Raw genomic sequence first — 27,319 nt, 5'->3', positions numbered from 1 at the left:
GCTTGAGCAAAAACATTTCATTTGATGTCAGACCAGCATCATTTTCATTTAAGATGAAGTAGACATCCCATGAAGTTTTTCAGTGAAAATCCCATGTTTATTATCATAAATATAAAAACATTCAGACGTGAATCTTTGAATGATTTGGCAGATACTGACTAGTGCCACATGACCAAATATAGGATCAGTTAATATTTAAGTTGACTGAAAATGTGCTTTCTGTCAAAGTATGTTGTTGCAAACAGAAAGTAAATATCCTTGAGCGGTGTTCAAGACAAATACTTGACAACTGACTGACTGACTGACTGACTGAATGACTGAATGAATGAATGAATGAATGAATGAAAAACAAGAAGATTGTCTAAATGATTCTTCAATTAAAGCACTTTTTTGGTTCTGGGACAATTATCCCTTAGTTATTTATGCCCCAATTTAATAACTCCCTGGTCAATTACACCCCCTCCCCCATCAATTACCCCCTGAAAACTACTCCCATGATGTTTGCTATATACTATGGAGTCCTTTGATCATTATTACCCATTATTTTCACACCAGCATTTTACACAGAGTAGGCAGACAGAAGACATAATACCTAGACAATTAGAAAGTTTGTGATTATTACCCAAGAAGCATTATTTTCACACCAGCATTATACACAGAGTAGGCAGATAGAAGATATAACACCTAGACAATTAGAAAGTTTGTGAACTTACTATAAGGGGGCTCGCCACCTAATTTAGGTCACAAAACCTGTTGTTTATAGGTAACATAGTGTATAGAAGCATATATTTTTGTTTCATTAAACCACCTGAACCTATTTGTTATAACTATATATCTCACATGACATCATCTTCTTGTTTTTAATATCACATGGCTGCCCCATGTACCATTCCTACTTTTGGTCTTTCTTAATTAGTTTGTGTATTTGCTTTTTATATCCAGAGGAATAACCATGTCATGGAGGTAGTTGACCAGGGGGTAATTGACTGGGGGTAAATGAGCAGGGGGTAATTGTTTTGCCACTGAGTTTTTCTACAGTAATGAAATGCATATCCTCAAGATTATGCATACAAACTAGTCTCCTAAGCCTTTTCTGAAGGAATACAAAAAGCATAATTACAAAGAAATGAGCAGCGAGTTGAAAGATTAACTATAATAATAATAAGAAGAAGGAACCACAATCAGGGATTAGAGATCATTAGTACATTTATTCATATTAATAATCATAAAGTCATAGGTATATTTCACTTGCTTATTACAGCTAAACAAATGCACTTTTTTCAACATCTTTGACTTAGATCCTGTTATTTAATGTAAAGGCACTACCAAAGTTGATTGTGTTGCTGGGCAACTAAAATGTATTTGTACTTATTAAGTGGGCAAATGGGAAATAAGTGGGCATATGGGAAACAATAACATCTTTCTAGCCCTGACGACTGTTTACTGATAGTTTAAGACTCAGTCAAATAATTCATTCAATTATATTACATTACAGATTACTTTTCTTAGCATCAATACAGCTCTGAAGGAATAAGCACTTGTGCAGAGGCAAGCCAAAATAACAACTATAATTTTAATACTGTGAATTCAAGATTTTTATTGGAAGTCTTCCCTTTCCTTTCCAGCTTTTCGCTACAAAAACTGAATTTCAAGAACCAATGAAAATTGACTGATCTTTGAACAACCCAAAGGAAAGTGCCATTTTTCATAAATTCAGACATGATTTTGGTCTTCCATAAAAAAAGCTGAACAAATTTTAAGGGGGATTTGGGGGTCCTCCCCCAACGAGGTCTTGAGAGGCAGCACCCCTGATCTGGGGGTCCAAAAATGCATTTTACACTCATAAAAAACTCCTCCTGGTGCAACTTATGATCATAAAATAAACCAAAATAATCATTTGACAAACTAATAAACTAACTAAAAATGTTTAACTTGACTTCAATAATTTCACAATATTTATAGTCACATGAATTTGTTCTCCAATACTATTGATGCTGAAGTCATTTCATGTGCATGTCAGTGTTCACATGATTTATTATGTCACAATAATTTCTCAATTTTTGCAGCAAATATATTATAATTCTCTCTTTTTATAACAAATCTGTAAAATAAACACCCAAGTACATCAACTATATAAAAATAATCCCATACATTCACTTGTCTTTTTCTCCAATGGACACAACAGATTATATCAAGAAAAATCTGATTCAAGTCAGGAGAAAAGCAGAATTCTCCTTTAAAACAGAAAAATCATGTCTGTAAATTGTGAAAATCAGTAATACTAAATGCAAACAGATATACCTACTGGAAAAAAAATTCACCTTAATAAATGTCACATGTTAACTATTCTGACAGCTGTCTTTTGTAGAACATAGTAATATGAAACTGTATTGTACCTGAGTGTAAATCCTTTGTGCAATAATTCTACAACATTGTACTGAGGTTCTACAGGTGGCAAAGGTGCGGGTGGTGGACGTATAACTTCTTCCTTGACCTGTTTATTATTTTCTACTGCAATTTTAGCCACTGGTTTGGCAGTGTTAGTTACTTCCAACTTATTGGAGGAGTTCCCCTGTTTTGGAGGTTCTGCACGTATCACTTCAATTACTTCCTCTTGGGTGTTCTTTTTCTTTTCACCCTGACCTTCGATTTCCTCTTCATTATCTTCATTTTCCTCAATGTCTTCATTTTCATCCTCTCCCTCTGATTCCTCTGCTACACCTTGCACTAGTTTCCTCCTTTCTTTCTCTGCAAAATAAATATTTATGCCAAGGATTAAAAGTAAACAAAACAGCAGATTAATCCTGGAAAGATTATTCTGTCACCATGAATCAATGGAATGTGGCAGGGATATATTGTGATTCCCTTGTCCATATGCCTATACATCCATATGTCAACTGATCTGGTTAAATTCTTTATTCAGGTCAGCTTTTAGGTAAAACTGGGGTACATTCATGTTCTATGAACACATTTCTGGATGTCTGATATATTACCTCTGCTTGAGAAACGACTGACCATTTGTTATTATCACCTGGGGAACAGGGGGTGAAACTCCAAACTGCACCAAATGACAATGACTGGGATCAACCAGATATTGTTTGTACAGGAACTGCATCGTCCTGAAACACTACATCTGGATTGAATAGAAAACTGACATAAAGAAAGAAAGAAAAATCAAGTGTTTTATTAAAACTTGCAGATTTATTTTTAAATGTATCACTGAAATGTTGAAAAAAGAATTCACAAATAAGACAGAAGCAACAACTTAGGTGTTATCTACAGTATGTGATTTTAACAATAAAATTAGCTGATCCTACAAAGAAATAAACAAAGTCATATTAAATTGACTTCAAATTGATGTCAATCATTGTTTAACTACTCTACTCATTGAATCAGCAATAGTGATGTGGATTAGCATCTAAAGTATGTCTTCATATTTTTTCCTTAAACTTTTGAGGTTTTTTCATAAGTGTCGCTTAATATGATAACCAGTGTTGCATTACTTACTAAAGAATTTCTGCCAAAATCATTTTTGGTCAGTTTTTCCTTTTTGTCTCACCTCAGCCAAAGGTCCGCCAAATTTAAATTTGAATGAAAGACTCAGAGGTCATCATGGACCAACTTTGATCCCATTATTACTTATAACATCTCAAAAAACATCACACATTTCAGCCTAAACTCTCCAGATTACAACAATAAGATAATCAATTAACAGCTTGTTCTGTACATGTTAGCCTTAATCCAATGACTTGGCCAAGCACCAAACAGGATGCAAGATTTGATGCAACAGTTCCAGTCACCTGTAGACTGGTTCAAGCTGGTTTATGTAATGCATGGGTAGAATGCATACAAATACGTTTTCTTTCATTCTATGTGTTTGAAATTTTTGTTCAAAACAAAATCAGTTAATTTTCCATATACAGTCATTTATACATCCAACTGCATAATGTGCCAGCAGATCTGGGTCTATGCTGTTAATTCTACTGATTACCGATAACAAACTTTATAGACCCAGAGCTGGGTCTGTAAAAACTGCAGCTGGATTACAACTTTAGTGAGAATACACAGTATATATTATAAAGATGAAAATGATGGGAGTGTTTCTAAGTGACTTGCAATAGCTATTTGCCAAATAAATAAATAAAAATCTTGATAACAGTGTAAAACCTTAAATTTAAAACATATGCTAGGCAAATAAGTTATTTTTGTTTTCATGTGAATGAATTAATAGTTTGGAAATCTGCATTATATGTCTGATAAGCAATATCAGCTTGAGGTACACTGTCAGATTATGACAGGGGTGTCTTTAAGCCAATTGCCAGTAGATATTTGCCAGATCTCATAATGATTATTGTGCTGTATCCCAAATTTTAATCACATATGGGACAAATTAAGATTTCTCTATATTTACTTTTTGCTTCATACATAGCAAAATTAATGGGTTTTTTCATGGTACACAAAACAAACTGACGTTATCTTTTTTAAGTCAGTGATAACTGATTTTACAGGATGGATTAAAGTGAATACGATACAGTAATGTTGTGTGGAATATAAGTTTGGAAGAGAACAACATGTACATTTATTTTAAGAGTTTGTTTTATATCAGTGCTAAATGAAATTTGTTGATAATAATAATAATAATAATAATAATAATGGTATTCAGTGCATGGCATTTGTTCAAAAACCAAGTCTGAAAGTTGAACATGCATAAAGAGGTCTATATACCAAGATCAGTTTGGCCTATTTCCATCAGTGGCTGCTGTTCACATGATTTACTGTACTTTCATTTTCTGAATGGTGTGAAAATGTCCGCATGCTGCTCGATTGAAGTTGAAAACAAACTGAAGACAGTGAGCCATGGGACTTTTTATTTCAATGAATAAAGGAATACCTTCATGTTTTATAATTAGTTCATGCCAAGTGTATACTGAGTCAGTGGATGGTAACAAGTTACAGGAAACACTAATTCTATATACTGATACACCTAACAGCTACCAACTCTCTGAACTAAATGGAATAAAATACAACGTAATTACATCTCTATATCTCTTTAAAATGACAAACGTTGTCTTCGATCCTTTTACACTCACTAATCCACAAGCATGGCTAACAGTCCTTTGATGACACAAGTACTGTTCTACACCGTTAATGACCAACGCATTATCCTGTAAGCATGAGCAAAGGATAGCTCATTATTATTCATGAAGAACAAGTGAGTGCAAATTCTACATAAGAAATAAAACACAGAACAAAAGTAGCATTTTGTTCCCTATTTAAAGGTCATGTGCTTTGCTTTGCACACAAAATTTATAGATTTTGATGCAAGAATGAAGAGGCTGTTTGTACAGGTGATGGACCTAATGGAGCCCCAGCAGGAGGTGGGCTGAATATTACCAGTGTCTTTCGAGTACATAAAAATAAAAATGCCACATTTTGTCAGCATGTTCAAGATTTATTTTGTAAGACAAATCAGATAATGTTTTTTCTTGACAAACCCAACAGGCAAGTCATGTAAAATACAGTTGAGAACCGATCTAGATTTAGAGAGGACCTGGAGATCTGATTATCCTCATGACCAGGTGAGCTAAAAATTCACCAACTTTATATGGGTTAAAGATCACAGATTTGTTAGCATGTTACATATATTTAGAAATGTGTATAATGCTGTGTGAATATATTCTTAATTACACATTTCAACACCATGCTAAAATGCTGACATAATAAATCCATGTTTAAACCAGTAAACATAATTTCTCATTTGTCTGCATATGTTGCACTGATTTGGTTCTTCAATATTTAGTGTTACAGTTATGTTTGGAAAAGTACATAAGTTCAAACTTTTTTTTAATTCAAAGATTGCTAAAAGTGCTGATCACTTCACCTTATTTCCAGTGCCTCCTAGGGGTCATAGTGATACAGTACACTGAGGTAGCACATGGCATCATAATAATGGGAAGGAATGCATGAAAAATAATTTGTGCATATTCCATATTTATTATTTAGATAACTGGGCTAAAAAAAAAAAGAATTAATATATAACAGGCAAATAGTTGTAATGGGGACAAAGAAACAGCTTTTTTTTATGAAGTTTATATTTTCTAACAAAACCAATTTAATGAAATTCTGTCTTTAAGGCTTTTGTTTTCTTTCAACATTCTAGATTTATGGTTCAATTGTAATTTCAGGAATATTGCTTTTCTTACTTCTGAAATGTGCTCTTCTGTGTTTGAGTCTTCTCCTTCCCCGACCTGCTCCCAACTTCCTCTCATACTGCTTGGTTCTGAGGACAGCATCAGCATAGGATGATGCCATCTAAAAAACACAGAGGTTGGATAGGAGAAAAAGGAAGCTAGCATTAGGTACTTTAGGAATATACATTTATAAGATAGCAATTTTTGATGATTTTAATCAGGTATATGTGATGCACCAGCCCACCATGTAAAGGCAGATCAGGGGCTGTGCTGTTCACTAACAATCATAAGTAGAATTAATGGTATAGACAGTGATCCACTAATCCACTATGGAATAACAAATAAGAGTGTCTGCCATTCACTTAAAGTCAAAAGCAGCATGAATGGTGTAAACCCTGATCAAATGGTCCAATATATGATTACAGATAAGGGTATCTGCCATTCCCTAAAAAGTATAATTAGAATGAATGGTGCAGACCATGATCCACCAGTCCACTGTGTAAGGGCAGATAGTGGTCTCTGCCAGTCATTAAAAATCATCAGCAGAATTAAAGGTTTAGACCCTGATCAACTGGGTCATTATGTATAAGGGTCTCTGCTCTTCATTTAAATCATAATTAATGGTGTAGACCCTCATCTGCTGGTGCATTATGTCATGGCAGTGCATAACATTGCTTCTGCTGTTCACTTAAAATCATAGGTAGTATGAATTGTGTAGACCCTGATCTGCTGGTCAATTACATGATGGCAGAGCTGGGTCTCTGTTTTTCACTTAAAATCATAAATAATGGCATAGACCCTTTTCTGATGGTGCATTATGTGATGGCAGATCAGGACTTGTGCTCTTCACTTAAAATCATAAGTAGAATATAAAAGGTGTAAACCCAGAAACGCTGGTCCATTCTGTGATGGCATATCAGTGTCTCTGTTGTTAATTTAAAATCATAAGTAATGGTGTAGACCCTTATCTGCTAGTGCATAATATGATGGTAGATCAAAGTCAATACTGTTATCATTCAGATGTAATTGCTTTAAATGCTGTCTGCATCTGTATGTTTAGAGGCCACATTGCCTTAATATCTTGTAAGAAGGGACATTTTGAGGAATTTGGCTATTTCCTTGTTCACTCATTTTGTTCAATAAATTGAGGGAAAGAACAAAGTACCTGTAGATATTGATACATAAGTCATCATCTCACATACTAATTATAAATAACACCTGACCTGGAGGTCATAAATATATTCTCATGCACAATCTTGAACTCAACTCAAAATGTTAACATCTGATTAGCTAATGTTCAAGCACTGACCAATCAGATGTCGACATTTTGAGTTATGTCTGAGTTTGAGCGTTAGAATATTTCTATAATCTTGATGCCTGGATGTACTGTAGTTTCCCTAAGATAAGACCAGGGAGTCAGCCTAATAAATTTTGGTCAAATAGCAGGATAGGATTATTTTCAGACAAAGACATCCTCAGCGAATATTTGCCACAATTTTCCAAAGAAAGGTATAGGCTTATCATGAAGCATGAGCTTAATCATCAGATAATGTCACAAATTTAAAAATCAAAATTAGAACCATCTATACTAGCTTATAAGTCAAGTCTAACTGCAAAATGCACAGACCCAGATATATTGTCACATTATCTGCTAGCAGGTCTGGGTATATGCAACTTGCCAAGAATAATCAGTAGATAAAATAATATTGAATCTGATTTGTTGGTGCATTGTGTAATATCACATCAGGGTCTATACTGTATGCAGTTTTACTTGACTTCTAAGCAAGTATATAAGGAAAACAGGACATAGTCTCTGAAATGTAATATTGTTAATATCAATTGATTAATATCGTGTTTGATGCTAAGATTAAACTTCAAAAAATCCATGAGAAATTACATTAGGTCTCAATCAGATTTTTAAAAAATCCTCATCAAATAGTTCCCTACCAATCAACACATCCATGAGTGGATTTTAATACTCCATTAGTATAACATTCCAATATATTACATTACATTTAAAGCATCTTACCTCTGCATCAGTCCTATGAGAATTGCTGTTGAGCTGTATATAAGCACTCCTGTAATAAAAAAGACATGTACTTTAAACATGAATATTTAGTACAGGACAAAGACACACTAAGTAAAATATGACCATTTTTGATGTCAGAGGAGTGTCTAGATACAAGTCAACATACCAACATTTTTTGCAAATAAAAATCTAAATAATATTTTACCAAAATGGTGGTAAACTACAGAAATGGTGGTAAACTACAGAAAGTTTGATGATTTTTTTTCTTCAGTGTCCAGTTGTATTATATGCACTTTCTTTATCTTCTGTCCTTTTGACAAACTTGAAAATTATCTTGCACCTTTTTTGCAAAGTAGACATTCTTGCTTAAAAATTGGCAGCTGCATGAAAAAATAAAATACATTTACTTCTAGAAGAGCTGGGCAATGCAATTTCATTTCCTGCTCAAAGTGATTACCAAGACAAATTTACTGAACTTAGGAACAGGTACAGCTATGATGGAAACAAAGTATATGACGCAATGGACAAAGCTATGCTTAAACAGTAATTTTTAAAATATTATAAAAGTGTATAATTTATTATATACATAATTTAATTTAAATTAATGTTTTCTACTGCAACACCATACCATGATTATGAAAATAAAACTCTAAGTCAAAATTTGCAGTTAAATAATAAACGATACAGTGAAATCCCACTATAAGCAATCTTTGTTATGAAACAAATTTGGATATAACATGATCATGGTGTGTCTCCAAAAATGTTACAATAATTTCACCAATTTATTTAAGTAATTCAAATATCTGGTGCCAAAATAAACAAGATTTTGATCTAATAATCTGCCAAGATGTGTTGCAGTCTTGAAGGAAAAATTTCCTATTGCTGTATCTTTCTTTAGATGAATAAATATGTTAAAAATTTCTTTTTTGAATGCTCATTTCAACAGTATCAACAGTCAATCACTGCACATTGATCTTAGCTTTCTGATAAAAGATGTCAGCTCTTTAAAACGCTGAGAACTGTTAATTTAATTTAATTATTACTGAACCAATAATAATAAGGTCATTATGTCTTTTTGTGTTTGTCTTTAATGCATCGTGTGTACAATAATAATAATAATAATAATAATAATAATAATGAGGAATTTGTATAGTGCCTAATCTTTAGAAGCTCTAAGCGCTTTACAACATTAGACAACACCTAAAAAAATATATCTAATGATATGATTACAAAAAACAAGCACTTTAAAATGGTGGTCATAATATATGTCAGTGCAGCACTATTTTCATTTTAAGATCAACCGGACATCATAAAATGTCTTTCAATGAAAGTTCTACATCAATATGACCACCCATCAACAAGGTACGTTGATAACAACATTTCAAGCTGGCCACCACACTGGCCATATCTAATATCAAATTGATAAAATTTTCATTAAGGAGCAATTAGACAAATTAATAAGTCCTCTAATTAGAACCCAGGTTGAAATTACTCATTTTCAAGATGAGCGCAGTGCTGGTCACTGAATGTCAGTTTTTTAAAATCATTTTCATTTAGGACCAATCAGATATGAGTCTTGCAGTGAAAACTCTTGTAGATATGACCATCCATTCTGAAGGAGTAGTTATAATAAGATTTTGAAGATGGCCACTGTGACAGCCATATTGGATGTCCATGAGGCACCATTTTTATTCAGGACCAATTAGACCTTAGAATGATTTTTGTGTGTGTAGCATTTCATGGCAATTCTCCAAGTAGTTTAGGTGTAGCAATAACAAACTTGTGCTGATGGATAGAGGGATGATAGACAACAGGCCATCCCATGAACTCTTCTCCTCTACAAGTGAAAGAGGAAAGTTCTTGAAACAAAATGGCACATTTTTATATATACATAAAGTTATCTAAAGTTGAATAAAGAGTGTAGACCTAGAAAGATCTGTCTGTGCATTAAGTAATGGAACATCTACATCTACACTGCTTGGAACTGGGCATGTGTCATATATAAATAAAGATAGTACAGATATTGCTAACATTATAAAAACCTGAATTGCTCAATACAAAAGTATTCAATATCAAGGGTATGTTATTGTCCATAGAAATGCAGGCATATATTTTACAGGAATGCTAAATGGCTTGTATTGCTGTAACATACAAAGCAACTTTTGAAACAGACTCAATCTATGAACATGACCCCAGATCAGCATGGTTTTGCTAAACTCTGGATAGTAAATGCATACTTTAAAATAAGCACAGATGAAAAATATGCATATATTAGCTTTCTAGTATTTCTGTACCAGTAAGAAGCACACTTGCATAATGTATATTAAAATAAACAATGATTTAAAACAAAAAATGTTCCATAATTTGCATATAATATAAAGAAGGTCAAACAAGTCAAAACCTTTTTGTAATGCAATATTTCCAGTCACATTAAATGCATTTAATTAAAATCTACAATATTAGTTCAAAAGATAGGTACATTATAATGCCAAGATTTCAGCAGATGAAGTTCATAAGATTTATTACATGACCGCTCAGGAAAAAATTACATGAAGAGTGAGACTTAATATCCAGCTATTAAAGAAATTCATTACTGTGAGACAAGTGAGACTTAATATCCAGCTATTAATGATATTCATTATTGCAATTCAAGTGCACTCTAATATCCTGTAATTAACGATATTCATTAATGCCAGACATCTCTGACTGTACACAATTTATTTACCCGCAAGTGAAATTTGGACAGATCTTGCACAATACACACAAAAAGAAAATCAACCAAAAAATTTATTCTTAGATATGTAAATTCTACGTCATGGACAGATCTTGCTGTAATCAAAATAAAAAATGTCCATACATGTTATTAAAGGCTGGATATTTAATTCAACTCTGGTTGTTGTTTTTCTTCTTAACAAGATACAAACTAGCAAATCAGATTTTTTTTTTACTGCTCAATCTGTTTAATTTTTAGCATGATAATGAACATATATTTTCATGATAACAGCATAAATGTTAGCTCATTGCATTTAACCATGGATATCCTGTAAGAAATGGCAGTAGGTTTATGGTAACTGGCCTTGAAAAATTTTCAAATGATCATTCATCCTGCAGAGCAACTGAAATTTCACTTATTCTGGAAAAATTTACTTGAACCACTCTGTCTAATCCCAAAAAAATATTAAACCACTCTGTCTAATCCCAAAAGAATATTAAACCACTCTGTCTAATCCCAAAAGAATATTAAACCACTCTGTCTAATCCCCAAAAAATATTACGTGAAATCTGTCTAGAAGATAAATATACAAATTAAAATAAAATGTCACTATATACTGTTTTCTTCACTGTTCACTATGTCTCAATTTAACATAATTTCAAAGAAATAATTCCATACCACATCTTTATTACCTATAAAGCTAATTATATTACAGAATGTTACATTATTATATTACAGAATGTTACATTATTATATTACAGAATGTTACATTATGAAGCCCAGAGATCATGCAGTTCTTTGACAATATTTTATTCAGTTTCACAAGTTATTTGCACTTGTAGTGGTTTGTATTGTCAACATTCACTTCACTTTCTAAAGACTAAAATAGTTTCTAATATACGACACTGTAGCCAAACCATTAACGGTAACAAAGATTACATATATATTTTCTGTATGTAAGAGCAGCCATGATTTTAAAAATAAGAATAATGAAATAATCAAGTCAGTCCATGTCACTTTGAGCATCTAAAAAGAGTCACTTGGTTCGACCACCTGTCACTTGAATGGATTTTTCCAAAGCCTATGATAAATAATTTCTTCACTATCTATGTCTCAAATCTCATACCTGCCAACCTCCTAGACATTGTTGGTTCATTTTTGACTCAAAATGTGTTTTGATATGGTGTGTGTGTGTGTGTGTGTGTGTGTGATTAAAAAAATGCAATGACATGCAAATGAGATTAAGTTATTTACTCATATTTAGGTATAGGAAAAACCTCGAACTTCAAATTTGAAAAAAAAATATAGAAAATATACTTTTTTCCTGAAGCCTTCAATACTATCAAACAGAATATAGTCTGGTAGTCTTAGAAATGTCCAATATCACACACACACACACACACACTCATAACCATTAAATACAAAATAACCAAGTTTCTCTCTTTTAAATTCACTGGAGAATGGAATACAGTCTTAATAGGATGCAGTTTTTTTTCAATACTTTTGGGGACTAAACAATTATTTTTCAAAAACATTGGTGGGGGCAGGGCAGGGATTCTCTCCTGAGCTTGGAAACCTTTTTGCTTTAACTCAAGATAATTTCTTTTTCAAGTAATATAATTGATATAACAGGCATTTTTCTATATGTTAGATCCTGAATTTTTTTCTTCAAGCTAAGTTTATTAACACAACACAGCTTAGTTATTGTCAGTCAGTTAAGTAACCTGTGCAAGGGTGGTTGTTTATATCTGATTGACTTAACTTTAAATCGCCTCTGTAACAATCAACTTTATAACCTGTCCCATAGTTTTCCATGACCAGTAGGCATAACCATTTACTCTTCATATATAATTAAATCAAGAACGGTCCACCATGATCTTACTTATTTCTGACCAAAATTATCATATTAAATTGTGTTATTTTAAAACGAAACTGTGGGAGTAAAAAAAAATCATGTTTCTTGCATCACACATCATGTTTTGGCAGGTATGACCTTTGACTGATAAGTGCAAGCATACAAATATTTCCAAAGTAGCTGTACAGTAATTCATTTCACTACTGATAAGCACATATATGACCCTCACATATGTAAAAATTAAGCAACTACAATATGCTTATTATGTATATTCAACAATATTCATCCTACAGTAAGTTCTGAGGAAAAGTGTAATTCCTGAAATCAATATGGTGTTCACAGTTTGGTCATATTTCACAAGCCATAATTTGGAAGTGTGGCTCAGTGCAGCATGATACTTATCTCATGCAAGACACTAATACTATGGGCAGCTAGTGATGGCATATAACTAAATTCTCACTACATGTACACTGTTTGTTATATGGTTCTACTTACAGCTTCAATTTAGGATACGGTCTACAATTCAGTAAAATAGACACAAAAAATTTTTAAACCCCAAAGGACAAATATGGCTGTAATGATCCAATTGATATAGTATTTTTCTTTTGAAAAGTCACTGTAATATATTGGGGTATAAATCAAGTGATTATTTTTAAAAAAAGCAGTGAAAAGCTATATTTACTTCAGTTTTCTCTGAGAATCATTGATGCAAACTTTACAAAGGGATTTAAACATTTGAATAAGATTCTGCTGCATGCTTCTGACATTTTATAAAATAAGTACCATGAAAAGCACATTATATACCAGCCCCATGTGTAATAGAAAACTGAAATTTTTGTGCATAAAGTTTTTTCTCCTTTCAGTCACAGTGACCTAGATGTTTGACCTTTGGATCCCAAATTTATAAGCTTCTTCCTTACTGCAACTGCAAGCCATCCACAATGTTTGGTCTGGGTCTGTGATGTAGAACCAATGTTACTGTCCAGAAACCATTTTTCTTCTTTCAGTATCAGTGACTTTGACCTCTCAACTCAAAATCAAATCAATATATCTCTTCCTCACCCCAAGTGCATGCCATCTATAAATTTTGGTCCAGGTATGTGAACTAATGTAATTGTGTTAAAACCATTTTTATTTTTCCAGTCCATGACCTTGACCTTTAACCACGAAATTAATGGGGTTCTTTCTTACCCCAAATGAAAGTTACAAAGTTTGTTAACTGTAGGTGGTAGATATCTCAAGTTACAGTACATAAACCATATTTCTTTGTCACAGTGATCTATTTTGGGCCCTGAAATCAATAAAGTTCTTCATTACCTGAAGTTCAAGTCATCCACAAAGTTTGGAAGCAGTGGATGGTGGAAAAGTTATAGAGCAGAAACAAAATTGGTGACAGACAGATGGTTGTATGGATGGACAACATCATAACATAATATGGTCTGCCTAATGGCAGGCATATACAAATATACAGCACTAAAGTACATATTCAATACCTAGCTTGACTAGTAATCTAAGGCTTTGTGGTAAATGCTAGATATTAAAAATATATTATTCCAGCCAGACACATTGAATAACTTACTATTACAGATTGCCACATGAGACAAATATACTAACTAATACAACCTGATGCATATGTCAAAGTTACAAAAAAAGTAATGGACACACAAGACAACTCACATGGTCATCTACATCTGCACTATCCATGCAAATTATTTTAAGTAAAAGAACTGAATCAATTATTATATGTCCCTACTGAAATAATAGGTGACCTGGTGACCATCTATTCCTAAAGCTTTTGTAAGATGACTTTAGATAGAGGAAAATAACTTTTGAGCTGATGTGACAGAGTATGGGCCTGAGATGAGAAAAAATGTGATGTACATACTGTTGGAGAAGTTGACATGACAGAGTATGGGCCTGAGATGAGAATAAATATGATGTACATACTGTTGGAGTTGACATGACAAGGTATGGACCTGAGATTAGAATAAATGCGATGCAATTACTATTCCATATTCTTGTAGCCATTATTACATTTGTAATGTTGTTAGTGCTTGTTTTCATTTGTGATTTCACTGGATATGATTAAAGAAATTTTAAGACTACTGGAGACTCACCTTGCTCTATTTCCTGCCGATGTAGTGCTAGCTGTGGTGCCCTTTGGCAGCATGATAGACCCCTTATGTCTGTAAATAAGCAAGTATCAAATAGTTACAGAAGAAGGTCATAGAGATAGAGATTATAACAAAACCTCTCACATCACACTGCATGAGACATCACAATTGCTTATTTAGTTAAATCTGAGATTACAGAAACATGAATTAGAAGATGAAATGAAGCTGTTGATCTGAATATATATATATATATATATATATATATATATATATATATATATATATTGGTGCAAATATCATAATTAGGAGCAAGATAATATTTGAGGGATTGTATGCTCAAGTGTCCATGATACAGAATTGAAAATGGCAAATGACACTGTCCATGGATAATATAGTTTTGGATTGACATTATTAGCATCTGATAATAACTGAAGATCAGTGTACAAAAGTGTTTGAAAAGCACATTAGCAATATAAGAACTATAACCAATTATTCGCATATTGTTTCATTATAGCCAAGGTCCCTGCAGACTTTCAAAATTAGCAGTTATCAATATTTTTAACTCAATTGTCAGAATTCCATGCCTTTTCCAAAACTTTGCAAGGTTTTAAAAAATCCCATGACTTTTCAAGGCCACTGAAATTTATTTTTTAAATTCCAAAACTTTTACAGGATTCCAGGGCCTGCAGAAACCCTGTATAGAAGTGACAAATTCTGACAGATTATGAGTGACTGCACAATTATGTGTAGAAAATAGTTTTTGCAATTTTAAGATATGGGGTCTATCATAGAAGAATGCCTTCAAAAGAGTCTTACTCATTCATCTTGAAAAAAAGGACAAACTAAAATCAGCAACAAAGGACCCTGCTCTCTCAGTTTTACTTGGCAGGGCCTTAAACCAAATTTCTGTTGGAAAACCAAAGTTTGGAGATGGGCATTTAGGGGCTATAATTCTTTCTAAATGAAGGTGTAAAGTTATTCAAAGTCATATGAAGGTAAAGATGCATGCTAACTTTGACTGAAATGCATTATTCCTTAATTTAGTTTTGCTGTTGCAAAGACATGCTTTCAAGCCATAATACTTATAAATGAAAATGTGGAATACTGGAAGTCAATCTCATTCAAGGTCTCATTAATATAAAGCTGGTGGCCAAATTTGGTTGAAATCCAACAAAGCTTGGTAAAGTGATGCTGAAAAATTAAAATCAGGAGGACAGTAATCTGTGGCCTTAAGTCCTGCAAATAATGCTGTGGAATGCTGGAAATCAACCTCACTCAAGGTCACAGGCCAGATATGGCTATAAGTTGGGGATGTGGGGGTGTGTGGTGTGTGGAAAGCAATCGGATGGATAACTACTCTAAACCAGACTAGTCCACATAAGGCATATGGAAGTCTATGAGACAATGTTTGTACCAATCACATCAGAATATACTGAATGTTTCTTGAGCTATGCTGATTACAAGTAACATTCTAAATGTAGGCATGAATTTAATTGTCAAGGACCATAACTATCAAACACAAGACCAAAGATGGGTTTAAATTCGCTTAATTGATTGAAATCTACCTTACAGCCCAATTTTGCTGAGCAGTTTTTGTGAAGCTGTTGTTAAAAGGTTTGTTTTTTTAAAATGGCGATCATATTTGAGGGCGGATGTGAACCATTGGTACAAAATTAAAAGCCCTTGATGCAAAATTGCTTTCTGTGAAATTTTCTCAACTTCTGTTTTTAATTTCTAGAAGTCCTGTAAATTATTTTCTATATTTAGCAACAGCGGCAATTTTTGATCATGGATTAGGCACAATGCTGTCAAATTCTGACGACTTTTGATAAGCTGGTTGTTGTTTATAGGTTTTATTCTTTGAGTAATGGTGATCATAGCTGAGAGTGGATTAGCATCAATGGCACAAAAAGATTTGGTCAAATTCTATTGGTGACTTCTTTTGTAATGGTGTTTGTATCTGATGGTTAATCAGCATCATTTCAATGATTCTGAAAGTTCTTTTGGTCTGGATCCATTCAGTCATATTTAGTCATATTCTATTTATCAATTTTTGAGAAACTGTTTGAAGATTTTTATAATTTTTGAAATGGTAGCTATATCTAACTATGGATCAGTATTATTCATAAATATCTCGAAGCTCTTTATTAAGAATGTTTGCTGTCAAATTTAGTTTAAATTCTGTTGAGCTAGTTATGAGATGAGGTCATTTAAAAAAAAATTTGTTTCTATTTTTAGTTCTGATGGTAATACTTAATGGCAGATCAGCATCATTTTTAAATATTTGAAAGGTGCTCATGGAAGGATGCTTGCAGTCAAATTTGGTAAAATTCTGTTCACTGGTTTTTGAGAAGTCATTGACAGGTTTTTCTATTTGGATTAACATCAATGAACAAATCAGAGAGGTCTTTATGCTAGAAAGCTTGCCTTTTACATACAATAGATAGAAAAGGACCATACCCTAACTTAAATCTCACTTGGCCTTATGGTCAGCTGAACTAAAAATGGAGTTGATGAGACAAAAGGCATGTCTAAGTCCTGACACAATGTATGCACCAGGTTATGAGACAATATGATGAATTATTCTTGAGCTATGTTGGTTATAATGATCCGCTGTAATGAAGTTTCATTACCAATGGATAAAGGGAATAAGTCTGTCAAAATTGTACCTGAAATGATAAAACCATTACAAGGCACTTCTACATGTAATAGGCCATTAATCTTCCAAATGGCATGCTTATACTATGAGCTATGCTGATTACAAGCAACATCCCATGTGAAGGTATGAAGTTAATTTCAAGGGAAACAACTCTATTAAAAATGGAGTTGACAAGACAAAAAGCCACATCTAGGGCTACAAGACAATGTATGATATGAACGCCCTTCATGCCATGAGAGTTTCTGTTAAATCTGATTCAACCCTGTTGCACACTTTATGAGAAGTCATTTCAAAAAATTATATTTTCGTGATAGCCAAAAAAATTCATGGCATAATCACATCATTCGTATAAGCCCTTCAATCCAGGATGCTGTCAAATTCAGTTAAATTGTAATGTGGTTAAATTCTATTGAGTGGTTTTACAAGAAATTTTGTTGCGAAATCTTTCTTTTTTGATAACTGTGGCCATATTAGATAGAAGATCAGCATCATTTGCATAAACATGCAAGCTCTTCATCCAGGATGATGTCAAATTGTGTTCAGTGGTTTTGGAAAAGATGCTATTTAAAGTTTTTCTTTTCTTAGTAATAGTAGCCATACCTGATGGTCTGTCATTTGTGAAAATCTAAATTCCCTTCAGGCCAGGATATATTCTGTCAAATTTGGTCAAATTCTCTTCAGTGGTTTTTAATGAGTCATTTAAAAGTTGGTCTACTTTTAGAAACTGTGGCCACATTTGATGGCCAATAAGCATCATTTTTATGTCAAATTTTGTTGAGTGGTTCTTGAGAAATGGTTTGAAGGTTTTCATATATTTAGTAATGGTGGCCGTATCTGATAGTCAATAAACATCATTTGAATAAAACTTGAAAACCCTTTATGTCAGGATGTTTTCTGTCAGATTTGGTGCAAATTCTATTTAGGAGTTTTGTGAGAAGTCATTCAAAGGTATTTCCATTTTTAGTAACTATGCTCATATTTGATGGAAAATCTGCATCATTGTACATATCTGGATGCCCTTCAATTAAGGTGCTTTCTATTAAATTTAGTAACATTTGGTCAATTATTTTTTTTGTGAAGCAATTTATAGGGTTTATATTTTAGTAATGGCATCCTTATTAGCAGGCAGATCTGCATCATTTATCCTAGAAGCCAGGATGCTTTCTGTCACATTTGGTCAGATTCTGTTGAATGGAACTGATCCACTGTTTGCTGAAAGCCATCATGCTAACTTTACTATTGGCAAATTTAGGTAACAACAGGTACTAAGATAGCCTCAAGCTAAGTAAAAATCTGTTATTGCAGTGCAACCACCGACAGCAAAGAACGCTTATCATCATCTGGAAGCTATAGGTTTTTCATATTTACTGCATTACTGACGTTTTGATTAATGGTGCAATCAGGATGCTATAAAAACATTCATAAACTATGACATGATCCTGTTAATCCAAACCAGTGTTATAAAGAATCATATGATAGCACGGATCCCCTCTATAAAGGTAAGATATGTTTAAAAATAGAAAATGCACCTGAGAATGTTAAATAAATGCACATCAAATAATGTAACTCCACAATGTTACAAAAAGGTGACATAGCTGACTGTACTTACCTCTCGGGAAAAAGACGCTGATGCAACATCATATTATGGGTCGTAGAATACTGATGAAATGTCCTGAAATAGATAAAAACTCTTCCATTAAATATGACTTAACTGGAGTATTTTCAAATTTAATATTTCAAAACATACCATATTTTGTATTTGAGATTTAACTAATCTTATCAGATCTTGCTCATAATGAAATGCATTGTATATTATGATAATTTACATTTTAGTAGATCTTGGACATTATTGAATTCATGTAAGTGTGCATGTAGCAGTATTTAAATCAAGTCAGCACTAAATGGCTTTGTTATGCCAGACCTTGATCATGTAGGCTTACATTCCAAGCCCATCAACATCTGATCAGAAATAGGCCTCAAGAGTGGTAACAAGCTTAGACAATCTATCTGTTATAAATATAATCATATAACTGTACATTTAACAATACTCAACTTTCAAAAGGTGAATTAAATAAAAGAATGGAAAAGAAAAACACAGTTTGGGAACTAAATTCTATCAATATATTTTGCACTTTTCCCTTATTTTGTTAAACTGGTACATGAAACTGTAACCAGATGAACCACTCAAAGAGGTTAGATAGTCACTATCTGTTAAGTTGGTATCTTAATATTCTGTAAACTTATCCCTTGTTTTCAATCATTTTCTCAATGTTTGCCTTTTTTGCCACAGGCAGACCTATCTCCACTTTGGTTTCAATGATGTACTTGGTCAAAAAGTCTTCTCCCTATACTAACAACAATTTTTAACATAAAATTTCAGTAAACCTAAAAAGGTATGCTTAGTTTCTCAAAAAGGTGGTAAAAATTGATGTATGTGAAATAGAAGGGGGCTCCATGATTTACTTCCCTTTCCTGTGGCAGTCACTGAACATGCACATCTCTCACACAAACATTTGCCAGACATATCCTTCTAAAAGTTGAATTCCAAATGGTACCAATTTTATGTAAGCACATTCAAAGCCATAAATAAAAAAATTTGGTAAAAACTAACATTTTCAGTATTTAACATCACTTAGGAGCCTGTGTAATGGTCTCTGATCAGCCCCCCATTAGAATTACATTGCAATGTGCATCGTAATTCACTCAACTTCAGATATATACAGCATATTCAAAGTGGAACCAAAATACTTCTTTTGGTATATATATATATATATATATATATATAAAGCACATAGTAGAGGGAAATTACATCCTTTGCAGCAAGTTTTGTCACTTTATCATTACAGCAAGCTCCTTAATGGACACAAATTCCTCTATATCTTTAAAAATAGTAATTGAATTACAAGACAACATTTTTGCAGGAGGTTTAGATAAAAAATGCTTTTCGATATGATTAATTCTAATAAATGTAAAATCTTATTTTTGTTTCCTATAGCTAATTACCTTATGTGCCATGGAACCAGCTCTATGTGTGGTAGAATATTAAGTACTGTATTTAAGAAAATGAAGGTCACTGAGTCACTGAAAATAATTACAGCAATTTGAAACATGACCATTTAGGAAGAAAGATATGTATGGGATAATTGTATGCAACATTAGTTATGAGCTGTGTTCTTGCTACACAGGTGCTACCAGATGTAAACAAAGAGATCTCAACAGGCTGGATTAAGACAGTGAGCACATACAGGAATGTTTCTCCAAAACAAGCTGCACAACAAGTCACTTTCATCATTTAAAAGTCTCTGGCAGATCGTAGTCCTCTGTGCCCATAGCATGCAGCTGGAGAGCAACTGAGAGGTAACTGGTACTGACTTAATCAACTTCCATCTAAACAAATCAATAGTTGTTTATTTACAAAAAAACACCCTCAACAAATCAACAACAAATATTAATGTATGGGCTTACCATTCATACAACAACCAATATTTACTAATGAATCTGTCTGTTCCACAGGGATAGGCCAAAGGGTATATCTGTGTATTGGTAATTTAACTGCTATTGAAAATTATGATAAAAGCACTCATTTCATGGGAAAAGGTTGATCCTTAGGGTTATTGATGTCATTCCTTTTTCTGGCTATGAAACTTTTTTGGCACAACAGAACAATACTCTATGACTTTAAGGAAACTTTTATGTTAAGAGAACACATCACAAAAATTACGATTATCTCCTTTCAGAGAAACAGAGCATAAGTGATTGACATATTCAAGTTATTTGAAGGCAATACTGTTCACACCCATGCAGTTTTGCAGAAAGCACACATGAACATGAATCTTATCTTTGACAGTATATAAATCAGAAGAACTCATCCACGGCTGTGTTATCTTACGAGTAGAGATCCCAGGAATCGGCAGTGGGGTAGATGCGGACCCAGCCACCCTTTCTCTGATCCTCCTCCTTAAACCTTCGTATAATTTTTATCTCCTCACTGTTCAGGCCTGCCATGCTTGTGCCACTGTTATTAGTATTACTATTTTCACTCTTCTCCTTTTTCTCACTTGATTTAGCTGTGATGCTTGCAGTATGTGGTCTATGTTTCTGAAAAAGGTTAACATTTGTCAAACATCAACCCAATCTAAAAGAATTATTTAACAGGAAATGCAACTGACTGGAAATCAACTTTTGGTTAAGTCCATGTTTGAACTCCCATCCTTATATCTTTTCTAACATGGATTCTTCTCTTTACTGCTGCAATCCCTATTTTATTTCATACTATAATTCCCCTGTATACATAATTCATTAAAAGTTTGAGCTACTTTGACAAAATAGTTATTAGTGGTTAAAAATGTATGTCTGCTATTAATATTTTCAAGACAGCCACTTTGTTTCCTAGAATTTCCTTTTTTACTTAACCAACAAGTTTCATCATCATGATTATTGTCATCTGAGAATGCATAATAGTGTAATTCTGAACAAAACATAATTTAAGGGTTTTAATCAGCAATGCACGATTTATATAAATATTAAAATATTAATTTCAACTCCAAAAGACTGCAAAACAGGCAATATCCAGTCAGGCAATTCTTCTGTACCAACCAGTGTTAGCAAAGACAACAAAAATATCAAATCAGTGAGTCTGATCACAGCAGATGAGTAATTTCACAGTATTATATGATCTGTAATATCTGCATATAATTAGCCTGGTGAATACTACAAATATAACAAGTACATCAATTATGCTTCAATTTTGTTTTGGTTTGGTGGATTGGTGTTTCATGGTTTAGCAACACAAATAGGATATTTAATGTCAAGTTGGATTATTGCCTTGCTGAAGAGCACACCGGACCCCAGGTGACAAAGTGGTCTAAAACGCGCAGTTTACTGATCACTGCCATCTCACCAATGTCCATATGGGTTTGAATCTCATGCTCAGCCAGTATGAGAAGCTTGCCATAAGCTTTCTATGGATCAGTGATTCTGACTGGGATGTTACAAGGTTCTTCCTCCACTAGTTCTACTCATCACCATGAATATCATATATTAAAAAATGGCATTAAACCAAAAACAACAATATCAACAACATACCATGGTAACCAATCAAGGCTGATCCAATGATAGGAAATGAACCCGTACCCTTTTCATTGCAAGTCTGGCACAATAACCACTATGCAGCCAAAGTTCCTCAATTATGCTTTCAAAATGTGGTTCCAAAATCACTGTTAAATATTGTAATTATGTGGCTTCATCTGAAGCCAATTTTATTGAAGTGCCTTGACAATATGAATGACATTTCCAAAATGCATGAAGACGGTTTAAGTCACAATTCTACTTCATTTCTTATAAGAAATGCTGCAGGCAAGACTATGTAATTCTTAAAATTATTTCAAAAAGAATAATGACTAAATAACATTGATTTTTAAAAATCACCTCAAATTCCAATTAATAAAGGGAATTTAAAGATTTTAAATAATACAATGAATATGAGACAATATAAATAAATTCAGAACTAATCCAACAAGAATAGCCCATACTAATTTGTAATACACACCATTACAAGAAAAATGAGACAGGAGAGACTATGAACTCTCTTTGATCTACTATTCTGAACACTTTCATCATAAATCTACAAATGTATTCATCAACTGGTGCAATATATGCAAACAGAGGCACATTTAAATTCAAAATAAATGTATGTGATCATCCTAAATTAAGTCTAAAGCATGTTTGTCTTGCTGGATGAATCAGGAGCTTGACCTAACAAACAAGAGTACCATGAATGGTATGTTATTCGCATGGTCCCTGTTTTGCTGTCCTCTGTGTATGCTCTAGTTGGGCATTGTTGACTATGGCTATAATTGACCATGTCTACATGACCTGGACTTTTAATCAAGGCATGTCAGCTTGAACTACAGATACTGTGCAAAAACCATTATCTTCTTATAAGGCTCACTTTGAATGTAACCTTGGACCTTTGGATCTTAAGTGAAAGCAGTCCACAAAATTTGGTCAAAAACTTAATTCATAAAATGTTATTCTGCAAAATACCCTTTCCTTGGAATCTCAATCACTGTGACTTTTGACCTTTTGATCCCCAGATCAATAGGCCTCTTCCATATCTCAAGTGCATGACCTCCATAAACTCTGGTCAAGGTATATGATTTAGGACTAAAGTGATTATATAAAAACCATCTTTCTTCCTTCACGAAGTATCCTTGGCCTTTGACATTATGATTCCAAATATAATGGGCTTCTTTCATTGTCAAATGCATAAGTCATGCACAAACTCTGGTAAAGGTAAAGAGTCAACAATTAAAAAAATTTGTTAGAACTAATTTTCATTTATAAGCCACAGTAATCTTTGACCTTTTGACCCCCAAATCAATAACCTTCTACTTTACTCCAAGTGCAAGCCAACCACAAAGTTTGGTCTGGGTCTGGAATTTGATGTTATTGTGCAAAACCATTTTTCTTATTTCAGTCAAAGTAACTTTTATATTTTATCTACTTGACCAGAACTTGGTATGCTTTATTAAGTAAAAATCATTATTCTTCATTCAGTCACATTGACCTTGACCTTTTTAGCATATGAACCCCAAACTCAAATAGGATTCTTTTCTGAAAGGGTAAGTCATCCACAAACTTTGCTGAATGTTTATGGTCAGGAAGTGGAATTTCTGTAAAAAGCCTGTGGCTTTGACCTTTGACTTTTTGACCCAATCAACATTTTTTTAAACTCACTCCAAGTGTAAACCGTCCACAAAAGTTTACTCTGGTCTGTGATTATAAAAGATATTATGTAGAAATATTTTTTTCATCTTTTGACCCAAAACTAAATTAGTTTACTCTAAGCACAAGCCTTCCAAAAAGTTTAGGTGCAGGTCTGTGATGCAGAACTAATATCGTTGTGGGGAAACCATTATTTTATTTCAGTCAGAATGACTTTGAATTTTGACTCCAAAAGTAATAGGCTTCACCCCAAGTGCAAGCTATCCACAAAGTCCGGTTATGGTACATAATGGAAAACATGAGCTATAGAACAGAAAGGAAATAGGGAACAGATGGACATTTTAGCATAAAAGAAACCACCTTATGGTGGGCATATAAAAAATTGCTTGATCGTTATCATTGTGGTCTCAGTGAAGCTTAACATGATCAATCCAACAGGTAATAACAGTCTATTGCTACCACTGGATGGAACTGATGCTAGATGTGACCAACTGATTAGCTACTACAATCAAGGCTAGTAATCTGATTTTGATGAAACTTAACTTTGCCCTTTACAATGTAAACCGTAACTAGATGATAAACCTGAAGATTAAAGGGTATCACTGGAAAAGCCTCACATAAGTCATCATGTTACTCTCTATGGACAAAATTTAAACTTAAAGAGACCAAACTGATGTTCATTTATCAATAACGAATAAATAGTTTGTGCCTCTGATGAATAATATTTACAGCAAACTTCACATTTACAAATTTGTAATTAATAAGCAGAACTTGCTCAAATTAAAACAAACATCTTTGTAGGCTTTGCATGCAAATACCACACTCCCCCACCCCTGAAAACAGAATTTGAATAAGGAAATAGATCAATATAATACACCTTAAATAGAATGAGTAAAAAAAGGACAACATTTAAGACCAAAATCTCCAAAATTATAGAACTGCCTGATGATCTGGGAACAATAATAAGTAATAAGCAAAACCAACTGTACAATAGTTCAGATCTCCACATTACCATCTATACTCTCTTATAAGATGAGACCTATGCAAACTGCACAGACCCAGACCTGCTGCTGCCTAATGCACCAGCAGATCTTGATCTCTTTGTTGTTTGCAGTTTGACCCAACTTATAAGTAAGTATATATGTTACGTAATGGTGTCTGTCTGAAAAACAGATCTTTTCCCCCAAAATAAATCCCATAAATAAGAAGATGAAAGCATTAAATTAGTAATAAATCACTTCAAAGTACAAAGGTCATGTGAGAAGAAAAAAATTACCAGCATGTATAAGATCAATTAGCAAATACGAAATCTTTACAACTTCACGAGGTCAGAAAGTTATCTTGTTAGTTAATTAATACCAACTACTGACCCATCTTGTCTGATATATCTCCTGCCAAGGAAGGATGACAACAGATTGAAAGACAAGGAAAACTTTGACCATCCTTATCATTGTTTACTTACAGGAGAGCATGCATTGTTTTTATTTTCATTATTAACAAATAACAAAATGGAGGCAGCATGGTCTTGTAGTTGGCACAACTGGTTAAGGATTGTGAATTCATGGTTCCAAGTTTTCAATATAGCTAAAGTAACTGACTTATTGCCATTGAAAAAGGAACATAATTTTGATCACTGGGAAGGAGTGGGAGAGATTAAACTGATGGAGAAGGGTACATTATAACCCTACTGCATAATGATGTCACAACAAAAATGCAAAGTGAAATCTGACAGCAATGGAAATTTCCAACAGTGACCAAATTGTATTAATGGCTGTAATAATTATTATATTAAACATTATGCCAGCAAGAGGAGGATGTGAGGATACCAACACACAATTGTTAGCATAATTGAATAGCTGACAATTTCCCTAAGCATACTTGTCAAGTAGTGTAAGAATGCAACATTATGTGAACTGTCTTCCAGCCCTTATATCATGTCAATGTAACCTAATTTGCTAGTCTGATACAAATTCTTTCTTAGATAAAAGCATAATTAAAATGTATAGACCTTGCTAAAAGTAAACTTAACCAAGATCTTGATGATACAAGCCTAGTTACTAAGCTTTATCAGAATCAGATGAGAAATATAGTTTCTATGGAGATAACAGGCTCAGCCAATCAGATGCTAGATGTCATTAACAACTGCAGATTGTACATATTATCAAATCTAAGACAATGACGTTATAAGCTTATTTACCAAGTCTCAGCAAAATATTATCAAATTTCAATCTCATAAGTGTCAACAAATTCAGCCAGTCATATAAATGATTATCTCATTCATATGCATAAAACCATCTTTGCTGGCCAAAGGTCATCCAGTGACTTCTGGCATATGTAGCTAGTCAAAAGAGTATGTAAAACAAATGCCTTGCTGCTGGTGATGTAGTTAACACTCATAACAAGCTAAATTAATTAACTACTAAATAAATTGTTGGTCTTTTCATACTCCTTAAGAATGCACATTGTTATTTGATGCAGATCTCGACAGTTTCTAAACTATGATCATGAGGTCTAGTCCAGTGGATGGAAGGTGTGTGTGTAAGGATGAACTCCAATGCAAAAAGGTCAGCTGCATGCATAATTCTGCCTTTTCATTCCAAGTCTCTATTTGGTTATAGGGCGGTATCTCAGTAGTTCCAAGTTATGACCCAGAAGCTAAGTCATAGGGGGTATGGATGGAGCCCTGTATAAATTTGTCTTTTCATGCCCTGCAAGTGGATACAGTATATGGTTAAAGTGTTGGGATCTCAACAGTTTCTAAATTATGACCTAGATGTTAAGGTCCTGGTCAAGGATGGACTCCAGAATCAATAACAGCAGCATGTGTAAATTTGTCTTTTCATCTCCATTAAGTGTATATTATGATTATAGGGTTGGGATCTCGATAGTTTCTGTGTTGATACTTGGGTCAATGATAAAACATGCCAACTATCAAATGTGGATCAAACAACTCTGGAGTTTTCTGAAATGCATACAGAATCACTCCTAACCCTTTGCCCCAGTATATTGTTGTTGTTGTGGGGTTTAACACC

At 33.4% G+C, this 27,319-nt stretch overlaps 1 protein-coding gene across 1 annotated transcript in view; it reads right to left on the bottom strand.

The window, feature by feature from the left end:
- Positions 1–27,319, bottom strand: part of LOC149808287 (tubulin polyglutamylase TTLL5-like) — a 134,732-nt gene that overhangs the window by 68,096 nt on the left and 39,317 nt on the right. The window contains exons 16-21 of the mRNA XM_089975654.1: positions 21,451–21,659; positions 19,171–19,233; positions 14,906–14,974; positions 8,221–8,269; positions 6,204–6,312; positions 2,397–2,748 (exon numbers count right to left, since the gene is read on the bottom strand). Coding sequence (XP_089831780.1) covers positions 2,397–2,748; positions 6,204–6,312; positions 8,221–8,269; positions 14,906–14,974; positions 19,171–19,233; positions 21,451–21,659 — 851 coding nt within the window. The remainder of the gene's footprint in view (positions 1–2,396; positions 2,749–6,203; positions 6,313–8,220; positions 8,270–14,905; positions 14,975–19,170; positions 19,234–21,450; positions 21,660–27,319) is intronic.

This window comes from Sinohyriopsis cumingii, chromosome 1 (genome assembly GCF_028554795.1).
Source record: "Sinohyriopsis cumingii isolate HCF-2022 chromosome 1, ASM2855479v2, whole genome shotgun sequence".
In the NCBI taxonomy this organism is placed as follows: domain Eukaryota; kingdom Metazoa; phylum Mollusca; class Bivalvia; order Unionida; family Unionidae; genus Sinohyriopsis; species Sinohyriopsis cumingii.
This window is presented reverse-complemented; position numbering and strand designations above follow the sequence as displayed.